The sequence below is a fragment of the Dendropsophus ebraccatus genome, chromosome 1 (assembly GCF_027789765.1).
Source record: "Dendropsophus ebraccatus isolate aDenEbr1 chromosome 1, aDenEbr1.pat, whole genome shotgun sequence".
Lineage (NCBI taxonomy): Eukaryota > Metazoa > Chordata > Amphibia > Anura > Hylidae > Dendropsophus > Dendropsophus ebraccatus.
This window is the reverse complement of record NC_091454.1, coordinates 102,316,872-102,330,869: the sequence shown is the minus strand read 5'-3', so window position 1 is coordinate 102,330,869 and position 13,998 is coordinate 102,316,872. Positions and strand designations below refer to the sequence as shown.

At 39.0% G+C, this 13,998-nt stretch overlaps 1 protein-coding gene across 1 annotated transcript in view; it reads left to right on the top strand.

The window, feature by feature from the left end:
• The window catches only part of DOCK4 (dedicator of cytokinesis 4), a 271,626-nt gene that overhangs the window by 206,053 nt on the left and 51,575 nt on the right, over nt 1-13,998 (top strand). Inside the window, exons 29-32 of the mRNA XM_069976155.1 lie at nt 586-686; nt 1,049-1,107; nt 3,606-3,754; nt 9,641-9,726. Coding sequence (XP_069832256.1) covers nt 586-686; nt 1,049-1,107; nt 3,606-3,754; nt 9,641-9,726 — 395 coding nt within the window. The remainder of the gene's footprint in view (nt 1-585; nt 687-1,048; nt 1,108-3,605; nt 3,755-9,640; nt 9,727-13,998) is intronic.

The following is a 13,998-nucleotide window of genomic DNA, read 5'->3' as shown; positions in this document are numbered from 1 at the left end:
TCCAGACGATTTTAAGAAACTTTGTATATGGGTTTATTAGGCAAATATGCCATTATCTGCATGTAAAAAGACTTTCCCCAAGTCCCCCTCCCCCCCCCCCCCCCCTCTCCTCTCTCATTCACTGCTCATTATCAGGAAATCTCGACTCTTTTACACAGTCGGGCTCTTTTACACAGTCGGGCCCTGTCTAATCTATGGAGAGGGGAGGAGAGAGGAGGGAGATTAGTCAGCAGCAGAAAGCAGTGAACAACGGATTACACAGCAGGAATTGTATGAAAGCTGGTATTCAGAGGTCAGAGAGGTCAGTGCTGACATCATAGGAGATAGCCTGGTGATGTAGCTGTAAATTAACTTTTTGTTGTCCTCTTTTGGTGCCTCATCTCCCTCAACCCCTCCCCTCTCCATAGACAATCATGAAGACGGGGGAGAGCTTCAAACTGCTTTTTCATGATAAAAAATGCATTTTTTCGGCTAATAAACCCAATTACAAAGTTTCTTAAAATTGCCTGTACTATTGATTTCTGCAAAAAAAATTAAGGACAGTGACACTTTAAGCTATATAAATTGTACTTTTTTTCTTTACAGATCTGGGATTCATACTTTTACCTTGCAGTCATTTTTATAAACCAGTCCTGTTTACAGCTGGAGATGTTTACCCCTTCCAAGATGAAAAAAGTGCTGGAGAGGTAAGTGGGAAATTGATGTGTTAATGTTTTTAGGATGCTGTGTGTGCCAGGGGTAGATGTGCACAAACAAGTAGGTCCACCTTCAAGTCCACGACACTTATTGTGTTGCTTCACACTAGAGAAGTTAAATAATAAAAATATTGAAGCTTTGAAACTAGCTACACCATAACTTCTATTGCAAAGGGAACCTGTGCTAATACATCAAGGCATGTCTATGTGACTTTAGGAATCTAAGTACATTTTGTTATGTGAATGCTCAGGATATACAGCTGTACTATGCAAGTACTAAGCAAACACTATGTGAATGGTGATTATTGTCTATAATTTGGTTTTATGGAATGTTTGATATTTTTTCTCTTTAGATATGGGGACATGCGGGTGACAATGGGCTGTGAAATCTTCAGCATGTGGCAGAATCTAGGTAGGATGATCCTTCATTTTTATCATTTGGTATCTTAATAATAAAGCTGCAATGGCAGGATGTCAAGAGATTTGTGATCATTAAGTGGGCACACTTCAGTTGAATGTATGAAAAGATTATAGGCAATGACTGTCGGGAGCAATAATTTGGTACATAGATGTCTTAACATCTTGTGCTCCTCTGATTTCTCGCAGTTCTCTTGACAGCTGTAAGTGACTATTACATGGTTTGGTAGCGGATTATCTCCTGCCTACATCTGTTTCTGACTCATTATTGGTGATGGTTTATCATTTTAAGAAGGCTCAAGCTGACTAAATGAGTTAAAGTAACATATAATCATATCATTGTGGGTATGTAGGGAGTGCTCTCCAGATTATAGATAAGAATGAGTATTGCAGAATATCCAGAGCTTCCCTCAATTTGTAATAAAGAACATATCCACAGAATGTTTAGACCTATATACATGCAGATATTTCTAAGTAGACAATTTCCTTTTATTAAATTTTTCATAGAAATGCAAACAAATTTGGAAGACGCAACTTAAGTTTTGTTTTTTTTAAAGCAAGAAAAATTTTAGAATTTGCTTTCAAAAAGCAGAACAGATTTCCCTATGATCATTAAGAAAAGAGGCTGTAAAACCAACCATTGCTCTCTTGCTGCATTGTTGCTAGAATTATTCAGGGATATACATCAAAAACATGAAACATTATTTTTGCATTTATTTAGTTTTAAAGAGACCGTGCACAGTACACTAGGCTATACTGAACCCCCGTTGGATTTCAACATGTCCGTTTTTGTGTTCCCATAGAATATATAACATAGGTGTCAAACTCAGGCCCTCCAGCTGTTATAAAACTACAATTCCCATCATTCCTGGACAGCCAAAATTTTAGGAATGATGGGAATTGTATTTTTGTAACAGCTGCAGGGCCTGAAATTGACACCTATGATATAAAATCTATATCATAGATATATCTCTAACAGACACCCCCTCATTTAAATAAATATGCATCCCTCTTATGGAGTGACAGTGCCTACTTTTGACCCTACTTTTTGAGTCCATTTGTCCCTCTGTGTCCCTTAAGGTTGGCATATATTTTCAATAACTGATAGCCAAATTATTGTCTGGCTGCCAGTCTCCCTTAATTTTTTTGTCCGCAATCCGCAAACATTTGTCCGTAGTGCATCTGTCGTATCATCCGCATCATCCATATTTCTTGCAAAACCGTAAAAGTGGAAAGTACTTGGAAAAAACAAGGAATGGCCAAAATTACGACACTAGCTAGAATTGTGAATCTGTATTTTTTTTTTTTTTGCGGATGTTATAGAACTAAAGTCCACAAGAAATATGGATCCCATAGACTTCTCTTGGTATGTTGGGAGTTGTGGTCCACACTAGGACATTTCCTTTTTCGTTTTTGAGGCTCGCGGATCACGGATCTGCAAAATTTACGGTTGTGTGAAAAGGCCTTTAGGCCTTATTTACAGCAATTACTAAAAAATGTAGGGCCTATTGATTTTTTTGGGGGGGGGCTATTCACACTATCCAAAGCATAATGAATGATAATAGGCAATTTCCTAATTACATTTTCCCTTTAAATGTACCACTTGTTGACCTTGTATTGAATTGTATATTAGACCTTAATTTACATATTATTCAGTTAGTGAAATTTGGATTTTGTTGTATGAAATTGTTATATGTAGATGAACCATGTTACAATTTAAAGTATTGGATATGCAGTAAATAAATGCTAGTTTAAATAGAATTTTTATGCAGTGAACCATAAGTATCCCTCTTTGGCCATTCAAAAAGTTGGAAGGTATGAAACATGCATGTGAGTCCAAGTATGTATGTTTGATAATCCGAATGAGCCAAAAGTAAATAAATTTTTATGGCCACTTTTAACAAAGACCTTCCTCCTGACATGCCTGTCCTAGTAAGTACCTGCACTTCACATAAAATAATGCTGGAGTCTAGAGCAGCCAATCCTCTGTCATTCCACATGAAAATCTACAAATAAATGAATGAGCTGGATATTGCCTATTCCCTTTTCAAAGCAGTCCATGCCTACCATGTACTATTGGTGGTAACATTGTCAGACTACTGTATGTTGGGACAAACTTTGACAAGGGAATAGTGACATCTAGTCGACAAATTATTCTTACATGCACATATGCAGAATATTAAGAAAAACTACTCCAGAATTGCTATTTCTTGTTGAATACTAAAGCAGACATAAGGTGGAACATCTTTATAGCTATTGTGAAACCAACATACAGTGCTTGGAAATGGTGGACATCTGTTCTCTCATCTTTATTGGGAAGCAATAAAGAAGTTAAAGGCCATTATGGATAGAATATTTTTCCCATATGTAGACATAACATAATCTATTTCTGTATTTAAAACTGATTGTTTGCCTTATTTTTACAAAATTCACTGATTGTTTGCCTTATTTTTACAAAATTCACCTGTGAATGATATTTCTGTTCTTTTGCAGGTGAACACAAGCTGCATTTTATCCCAGCTTTAATTGGTCCATTCCTAGAGGTAACATTGATACCTCAACCAGACTTGCGAAATGTGATGATTCCTATTTTTCATGACATGATGGACTGGGAACAAAGAAGAAGTGGTAACTTTAAACAGGTAACTGATATGTTTAGTAAATAGGAAGAATATACAGCTGTAATATCATTATGGAAGATATTTCCCTTTAGCACAGGAAATTCCTCAGACACCACCATACACAGATTGTAAAGTGTAAATGCAATTGCTAGTTTCCATATGACTTATCTGCATGTCCATGAACCTTATTTTTATATGTTTATACATAGTGCATGCTGGAAATACTAGGTAATGAATATTAGACCTGCGGAGGGAAAACTTTCAGTTGCACTGCAGCTCTTCAATTTTTTTAATTTTTTTTTTTATATATATAACAAAAAGTTGTATGTTTTTTCCCCAAAATCACATAACCATCCATATTACAGACATTACTCTATAAAGAGTATACAACCATATAAGCCAAAAACACACACCCCACCGCCCCTTCAGCACTTCCATGTTTACAGCTGCCTGTACCATACCTTTTTGTAGTGTCAATGCAAGGCATTGCATTGTGGTCCTGTTCACTTGAATGGGAAAACGCTGAAGTACCTTGCACCGCTACCATAAGATAAAGTAAACCCTGAAGACACTGCAGCTGAGCACAGGCCATCAATTTTTTTTACAAAGCTAGAAAAAGCGTTTTAAAGGTGGGTGTACCAATCTCTTTTTGGTACTTCAGTAGATGCTATGTCTTGTATGGTTAGGTGAGAAGGGATTAGGTTCTTGTATAGAAAGGATATAGCCATAGAGTGGTGGAAGCAGCGTGACATCCAAGGAAAGTGGCCTTACAGTTGGATTTGGGTGCCCACTAGCATCATCTCTTGTTAGACAAGTAGCTCCTTCCTCAGCAGCCCTGTAGAAAGAATTTGCACAGCCTAAGAGTGCATAGACTACCTAACCCACTGGCACAGCTAGCTGGTAAACAGCAGAGTGGACAGTTTGACTGATGGTGTGTTTACACAGGCAGATTTATCTGACAGATTTTGGAAGCCAATGTCAGGAATGGATTTGAAAAGCAGAGAAAACTCAGTCTTTCCTTCAGGACCCGTTCCCTGTTTATAGTCTTTTCCTGGCTTTGGCTTCAAAAATCTGTCAGATAAATAAACACACCATTACAGATGAGCTAATGCAGAGAAAGACACCACACCTGTTGTAATGGTTACTTGAAGAACAGACCACGTGCCTTCAGGTGGAACTGAAACTCTTTTGTACAAGTAAAATTTTGTTAACTGTTCAACTATATGCTGCGTTTACACGGAACGATTATCGTGCGAATTTGCACGATAACTATCGAATTTGAATGATAATCGTACGTGTAAACGCAGGGAACGATCAAGCGACGAGCGAGAAATCGTTAATTTTGATCTTACAACATGTTCTAAAATCCTCGTTCGCAAAAAATTTGCAGATCGTTCCGTGTAACCAGTCGTTCACCGATTTTACCTATGTGCGAGATAGGCTTAAGTCTATCGCAAAACAATCGCAAAATGATTTTTCTGTACGATATATCGTTCCTTCTAAACGCTGATCGTTATAAAAAAAAAATCGTATTTTCTATATTGTTAATCACACGATCGGGCGCATTATCGCTCCGTGTAAAGGCAGCAGTAGATTTGGCTGTTCAAAGTATTTTTATTGAGCACATCATATTTTAATGGTTAAAATAGGAAGCACTACAGCCCAGTGTCTAAAAATTTTATTTGTTCCTTATGAGTACTTGCAATGATTGCGGCCATCATGTAGGTGTAGTAAGAGATGAAAGTACATCTTACCTACCATCTTTCCTGCCAAAGCGCAAACATCACAGATAATCTTATGTGAAAGGTCTAGTGCCCCTAAGGCTAGGTTCACACTGCGTTTTCAGCATCCGTTTAAGGGATCGTTTTTTTTTAACTGTCAAAAAAGTAGTATCAACAGTACTTTATTGTGCGTCAAAAAAACGCATCCATTTTGATCTGTTTTTTTTTTAGAATGGAAGTCAATGGAAAAACGGATCAAAAACGGATGCACACAAATGCATCTGTTTTTTGCAATCCATTTTTTGCAAAAAACGGATCCGTTAAACGGATGCTGAAAACCCAGTGTGAACCTAGCCTAATCAGATAACATTCTGTCAACACAGCATCTAAGAAATAAACATATCTATGATCATTTGCAAAGTAAGGGTGGGTTCATACTTAGGAATTCTTGCGGATAAACTCTGCAGAATTCCGCAGTATTGCACGCCTTTCCGCCGGCTCCATAGACACAATTCTATGGGCCGGCGTATTCCGCTATCCGCCGAAAGAAGTGACCTGTCACTTTTTTCGGCGGATATCGGAATACGCCGGCCCATAGAATGGTGTCTATGGAGCCGGCGGAAAGGCGCGCGGCCGTGCACGCGGACTGCCGACGGAATTCCGCGGAGTTTATCCGCGAGAATTCCGTAGTGTAAACCCACCCTCAAAAATGAAACATAAATTGTGGCATGTGTTAAATTGTGAGTACTATATACAAGGACAGCTGGAACCCACCAGAACAAGGGATAGGGATCTCGAAGAGGGCAAATACACAGTTGTCTTGATGACACAAATCTTTTATTGATGATTTGTCCAGATCAGGGGATTAAAGAGTGTTTTTTGGCAGGTCCAGGAGCCTATATAGGAAATTTAACCCTGTCTTTGCCATTTTTTATACAAGTTCCTGGGTGAGTCATTACAACCACAGCCTGGGACCAGAACGTACTGGTAGGCTGCAGTAGCAGCTGTGTTGAAGAATGGTAGGAAGCACTTGAGTAGAGGCACAGGGGAGACTTTGGTTTCTCTACTGAAGGAGTGTCACTTTAACTAGTATGCAGTACATTTATAGATTTTCATTTAGTGTTGTTTCATTTGTTGGGCTATAATGGTATTGTAGTGATCACAGACTTGTATACATTACCAGTATCCGTTTCAAGCATTTTATTGAACAAGAGACATAATCTTGGATCAAAGTGGCCTGTATTTATTTAGGCCAAACAATTTTGACACTCCAGTACGTTTTCCTATTTTCCAGCTCAGAGGTTTGCTAAGTGTTCCAAGTACTTTTGCAGCTCCCACTCGATTTTTCTCCTGCTGTCTGAAACCATTTCTTTACACCCACCATCATGCTGCTCCATAGGAATATCGATTTGAAACATTGTTTAACGCACAAAAAATAAATGACTTTGATTTCTACGCTGGAGCAATGCTATTAACCCTTGAACTGATATCTGTCAGTCCACAGTTATAGAAACAGTTGCTTACTGTCTGCCAGCGATCATTACATGATGAAAATAAGTGGTGTTTTCCAATTTAGGTTACACCTCCCTGATAAATCATAAGCATTCTAAGGAGCTGTGTGTGAAACCTAACGCTATGCCTTAGGTACAGAATAAATCATTTATATAGGTTTATGCTAAAGAATTATTCTGCATTTTTTTTTTTTTTTTTTTGATAAGGATAAATGCGAAATCCGTGTATTTGTATACAAAAATAAACAGAAGCTTTCTGGCTCGGCACAGGCAGGAATTGGGTACCGAATCTGTGTTTTGGTGTCAAGTTTCTTAATTGCCAGTGCCCAGCCAAATAAACTAATTTGGACAGGGACAGTTATCAGGATGGACAAACTGGCATCCATCCCTGTCAGTTTTAATAGTAAAAAAAAAAAATGCGTGGCTTAACTGAAAGACTAAGGCCTTATTCACATGCTCAGCATTACAGGTCCGCTATTTTTACTCTGTCATCCTTAAAAAATGGTCTGTAATCGCATCCGTAGTGAATCTGCATCCACAAAAATATTTAACTGGTAAAATTAAATTTTACTAGTTTTCTTAGATTTGATCCGTGTTTTCAAGGCATGTCACTGCCGCACATCCAGGACATTTGTAAAAAAAAACTTGTATCCCATAGACTTATATTGGCTAATCACGATCCACACTAGGACTTTTTTGCAGGATGTGTGAATAAGGCCAAAGATAGAGAAAATTATGTGTGGTATCTATCGAACTCATTGTGTGAAGCAAAATACCTTCCTGGATTCAGTATAGAAGATAAAATCAAATGACCCAACTTAAGAGTAATTTCTGTGTTTATGATGGTGTAACTTGTTAATTGTAGCTTCCGAAATTTGGCACATAATGTGGTACAATGCCCCTCACTTGCCATTTGTCATTTATAACATTTGTGTCTGTCTATGTGACAGACAGTCTTTCCCAACCCCTTAAGTACCATGGCCAAACTGGAACTGCGCCCTCCTGTAGGTATGCCTAATATGATACCGTAAAGCGGGGATGAGAAACATTCAACCCTACAGCTGTTCCAAAACTACAATTCCCATTATGCCTGGACAGCTAAACTTTTGCAGCAGCTGGACAGCTGAAGATTCCCTATTCCTGCCTTATAGTGTACCTGAAACAATAAACAACAACTTTTGTCATGTCTCATGGTAAGTGCAGTGAACTACCGCGTGCAGCTCGTACTTCTGCTGAGGCCCCAACCAATCAGGAGAATTAAAGGGGAGACGTACATGGCAACATACAGCACTTTCCCGCTGTTAATCATCTCCTTCCTGGCAGCCCCATAGACTTATAGTGGAACTGCCTGAAAGGAAATATGTGTCAGGAAGTGAAATGTGCTACCATGCTCTTCTCATGGTTTATTCTCCTGATTGGATGGGGCCTCAGCAGTGAGACACCGACAGATAAAACCTTCTGATATTTCCCTGTGACATGTTAAAAATGTATTCATTTTTTTTAAAGCGCTGTGGAATCTGTTGGAGCTATACAAATTATTATTATTTTTAGAAATATTTTTAATGACCTTGTCTATTTAAGGGTTATAGTTCAGGGAAAAACTGGTGCAATTAGGTTAGACCCCTATGAATAGCTAGAACAAACCTATTTGCCAAAAGATTTTTTTTTGTAGATTGGTAGAGACTCCCATAAAACATATATAAAAAGGCCTTAATATCCAATATAAAGTTTTTGTCATGTGATAATATATAATGTGTAATGTACAAATATTTAGTACAAATTTAGCAGCAAGCTTAAATTACCATTTGGAGTTAGTCTGATAGTTTCTGCAATCAGTTACTTAGCATTACATAGCAATATGGGTTTAGCCCAGTTGCAGTGCAAAGTTTTGCGGGAGCTTCCTTCTAGTTGGGCCATACTCCGTATGTACCGTAATATGAAAGCTATTCAGGACGGTTAGCCCAGTGACTGCTGAAACTTTGAACTTTCCTGCATCAGAGCCAGATTTTCTATGCTCAGTATTGAAGAACCAGAATAGAAGCTTATATAAAATATTTGTACATTCTTCAGGGTTTTCTGCTTGCCTGAAGATGTATGCAAGTGCAAAAAAAAAAACAACACACACACACACACACACACACACACACACACACACACACACACAGTATGCTCGCACTCTATTCGTATGCTTGTACAGTAGTTACACATTAAATTGTCAAATCTCAGTATTAAAGTTAACACATTGAAAGACGATGGTTCTTTAAAAGACATATTACTTAACAGTGTCTCAAAGTGCAATGGGCATGAATTATCAGCAGAATCGGGCCAGATGAAGAATCTGAATGTGCTGGAATGTGCATTGCATGAGCTGAAGCCCTGCAGGAAAAGGCAATCTAGTGTTGGCTGCACTCCTTTTTGTTAGAATCCATATATAGCTAGCTGCCTTAGCATCAGCATCAGCTCATGCTACTAAGCCTGAAGTGTAAAGTCACATTGCTCCATGACAGTTAGCACTGAGAGCGTTCTCATGGAATGGTGACAGCTTAACACGGCTGACAATATGACCTATGACAAGTCAATGCTGAATTTTGATGAACAGAACACACGGCGTGCACTGAGCCCTGAGGGAATACTGGCACAGTAAAACAAAGCACCTTTTTATGTTTGTCTTTGAGGTTGAAGCAAAGCTAATTGATAAACTGGATAGCCTGATGTCTGAGGGAAGAGGTGACGAAACATACCGGGAGCTCTTCAACAGCATGTAAGTAATATTCTCTACGATATTTCATTGCCAGACGTAGAGAACGTCTATGGATTTGTGACTAGAGTATTTAGGACATATATACCATCTGCTAAGTACAGTAGTTCATTAATGGAAGGGAGGGAGCTTCTGCATTACTATGTGTGGGTGGAAAGTTGGAGTTTATAATGTTTTCTAGGGAAGGTATAAAAAATAAGGTAAGTGACAGATGCTTCATTAAATGTGTTGGTTTAAATAGCCAAGAAAATGCTGTTTGTCATCAGCGAAGCTTGTGTGTGTTCCTAATGATTTATTGCTTTTAGGACTGTCAGAGCTGGCTGGGTATATTTATGTATGGGTATTGTCATCCAAGGACAAGATTGATTTTCTTTCTTGTTTATAGAAGCATATGGACAAGCATATCTCTTGCTATTCCTGTACAGGCATCTGCTTATGTTTGCTTTCATGTACCTGTGCTACAGATAAAGCGTATACAGTAGACTCTCTCATGAAATACCTTGCAGCAATAAATTCTGTTATATCTGTGTGACCACCTGATTTAGGAATGCATGTATTACTGTAGACATTGCTTGCATTGCTATGCTGAGGATATGATTTCACATGTGAGAATGCAATAGAGGGTTGCTATTTAGTCACTTATTCTTTTTTTCATGATAATTTGTAACAACTTGAAAGGTAATTTTGGGATAAATCCGTCATTGGCTCATGACTTAATATATATCCTTTCATGTCTATTTAGGAAGAACCTATGTTTTTGCTGTTATGTGGGCAGCAGTTGGCAGTGTCAGATGTAGTGCAGCTGCCACCTGGGACAAATTGTAGTACAGTAGAAAGAAAGGCATTGTCTATGTAGTATGTAGGCAACACTATTTAGTCCTGTATTTTTTATGGGGAGAGATCAACAGCAGAAAACATTATGTGAACCTTAGCGTACAGTCCTCTTTAGCTATGGATGTGTTATTTTCTGCAAAAGCAATGCAAAATAAAGTACTTACCACATCAAACGCAAGTTCTACTACCTTGAGGACACTGTTAGCCTTAATTGTTAGGCTTTTTCTATTATTTTAACTTTTTTTTTCTTTGCAAATTAAATTGTAATGAGAGGTTTTTTAGTAGATTTTTTCCATTTACTAATGAAAAAAATAATGGTTGCTGTGCTCTTGCTGTTTTTGGAGATATATCCGTATCTTGAAATACTTGTTAGAGCTTTTAAACAGGTAGTACAATGTGAATGTATAGGAGTGCATGTTAGCCACATGTAAAAAAAACACCTGTGTAATGGACTACTAATCTGGACTGCCTCCTCTGTACTGTGGCCTCCTTAGTTGTGCAGTGTAAACATGATAAATAACATTGAGGGTGTGGAAAGTGCGTTGTTTGCTTTATTATTACCTGTCAGGTTTTTTTTTTTAGATACTTTTTCTCTTGGACTTGAACTTTGTGTAACTGTGTTTTCTATTGTCTTCTTCAGAATAGTGTGTGTATGTACTTAATTTATTTTTTTGCAAAACATTTCTAACAGGCTTCTATCAAAACTATGAAAAAAATACCAGTGGAGTGTTAGGTGTAGCTCATAATATAAAGTGAATGGTAATGCGTACATGTATGCATCACCACTTAGTATTGGATAGGAGCAGGGAATCTGGTGGTGACTCAAAGAAACATAAAAGATTGTCGGCAGAAAAAGACCACTGGGTCCATCTAGTCTGCCCTTTTAGTATTTTCTTTCTTATTATCTTAGGATAGATGTATGTTTATCCCAGGCGTGTTTAAATTCTGTTATTGTAGATTTACCTACCACATCTGCTGGAAGTTTGTTCCAAGCATCTACTACTCTTTCAGTAAAATAATATTTTCTCAAGTTGCTTCTGATCTTTTTCCAACTAACCTCTCACTGTGTCCTCTTGTTCTTGAGCTCAGTTTTTTATTAAAAACTCTTCTCTCCTGAACCTTATTTAGTCCTTTAACATACTTAAAGGTTTCAATTATCTTCCCCTTTCCCTCCTTTCCTCCAGACTATACAGATTCAAATCCTTAAGTCTTTCCTGATATGTTTTATGCCTGACACCTTCCACCATGTTTTGTAGCCCGTCTTAGACCTGTTCCTTTTTATTAATATCCTTTTTAGGTGACTCCTTTACAGGATGTACATACCATATGCCAAGGCACCTAACCACGAGAAATTTCTACCTAATAAAGGGTTACCCAACCACTGGTAACCTATCTACACACTCAATTCCTTAGCTGGCAGCACTTTCTCATGTTATACATTGATCTGCTGCTGCTTCTCAGCAATTTTTTATTTTGGTCACTCTGCACAAGCCCACTTACCACTTCACAGCCACCTGATTCAAGTGGTTCCCTAACCTAAGTGGTGCTGTCTTGGGTGGTGACAACTATCATTGCAACATCAGTGCCCATTGGCAGCCTGACCTAGTAGTCTGGCATCCCCAGTGCTACCAAACTAAGCCTCCTGGCACTGAGCCATGCCACTCCACAGACACTGCAACAATGGCTGCCACACAGTACCACTCCAGTGTGGACAGAAGACCAAGCTCATATTTCCATGTGTTCCTAATTAGGTATCAACCCTAAAGGCCCTATTCCACGGAACGATTATCGTTCGTATTCGGCCGATATCGGCCGCTACGGACGATAATCGTCCGGTGGAATAGAGTGCAACGATCAGCCGACATCGTTCATGTCTGCTGATCGTTGCAGTCGCTTGTTTTTCAACATGTTGAAAAACAAGCGACTGATATAGCAGCGATCTGCTGCCATCGCTCCGTTGAATAGGAGCATCGGCAGCAGACGCTGCTATATCCTATGGGCTGCCCGAAGGATCAGCGATCCCCCGGGCAGCCCCCCCGCAGCTCCCCACCGCCCCCTCCCGCACTCACCCGCTCACTGCAGCCGCGTTGAATAGCGGCGGCAGAGAGCGGGGAACGAGGAGCAAACGACCTGTGGAATAGGGGCATAAGGGCCCTATTCCACCGGACGATTATCGTTTGCATAATCGTTAACAATTAACGATCTCAAACGACCGCTATTGCGAAAGACCTGAAAAAGTTCACTCATTTCCATGGAACGATAATCGTTACTTATGATCGTAATTGCGATCGTTTTTCCTTCGCTATCTATTCGCTAATGCGTTCGTATCTATTGCGAACGACCGAACAATGTCTTATTCAATGCGAATGATTTGCGAACGAGCAACGAAAAAAAATAGGTCCAGGTCTTATAAAGCGATCAACGATTTCTCGTTCCGTCGTTAATCGTTAACTGCATTTCAACCGAACAATTATCGTTTAGATTCGAACGATTTAACGATACTCTGAACGATAATCGTCCGGTGGAATAGGGCCCTAAGAGTACAATTACACAGAAAGATTATCTGCCAAAGCCAGGAATGTATTTGAAAAGAGGAGAAATCTCAGGCTTTCCTTTATGACCTTATCTCTGTTTATAGTCTGTTTCTAGCTTTGGCTTCAAGTCTTTGGCAGATAATCTGTCAGATAATCTTTCCATGTAAATGGACCCTTATGGAGTCTCCTGGTAATTTACACATGGGTTAAATAGCTGGAATGATGAAACCAAGGGGAAAACAAACAAAGAAAAAGTGGAAAGACTATTGCAAACGTACCACAAATGTAAAGAAAAACCATGGCCACATATCCGCATTACACTGTATGTGTTGAACTACTGCTTCTCAGCAAAATTTACTGAACTAACATCAGGTATGTGGTGTGCATTTTGATGAAACTGTTCAAAACCGCTCTCCACTTTTTTGCCACCTGATTTAAGTGGATCTCTAACCGGTAATGCTGGGCACATACCACCATCCCTGCACTTCCAATGCCCACAGGAGAAGCAACCCAGTTGTCTGGCACATAGCTGCTTTGGGATTTTTGAAGAGAAGGGGCCTAATCCTGGTTGGTCCCAAATGTATACTGAAAACTGTAAAGGGTGAGGGTAATCATTTTTATTAATGTTAAGGTGGTACTCTGGACATTAATATATTAATTATGTACTTTTTAGCTGTTGCTGGGGTTGCAGAAAAAGTATATATTAAAAAAGACACACTGTCCTAATACACCTCCTGTGATGTACCCTGCTGAAAGCACTGGTCTCTATTTCTTAGATTGACTTGTCTTGGCACTGGACAACCTACTCAGCGAATCACTGACCACAGTGCTGTGCAGCTTCAGTCAGTCCACATCCATGGAGTGGTTTCAGGGCCGATTTTTCAGCTAAATTCTGTGGTTTCTGTGA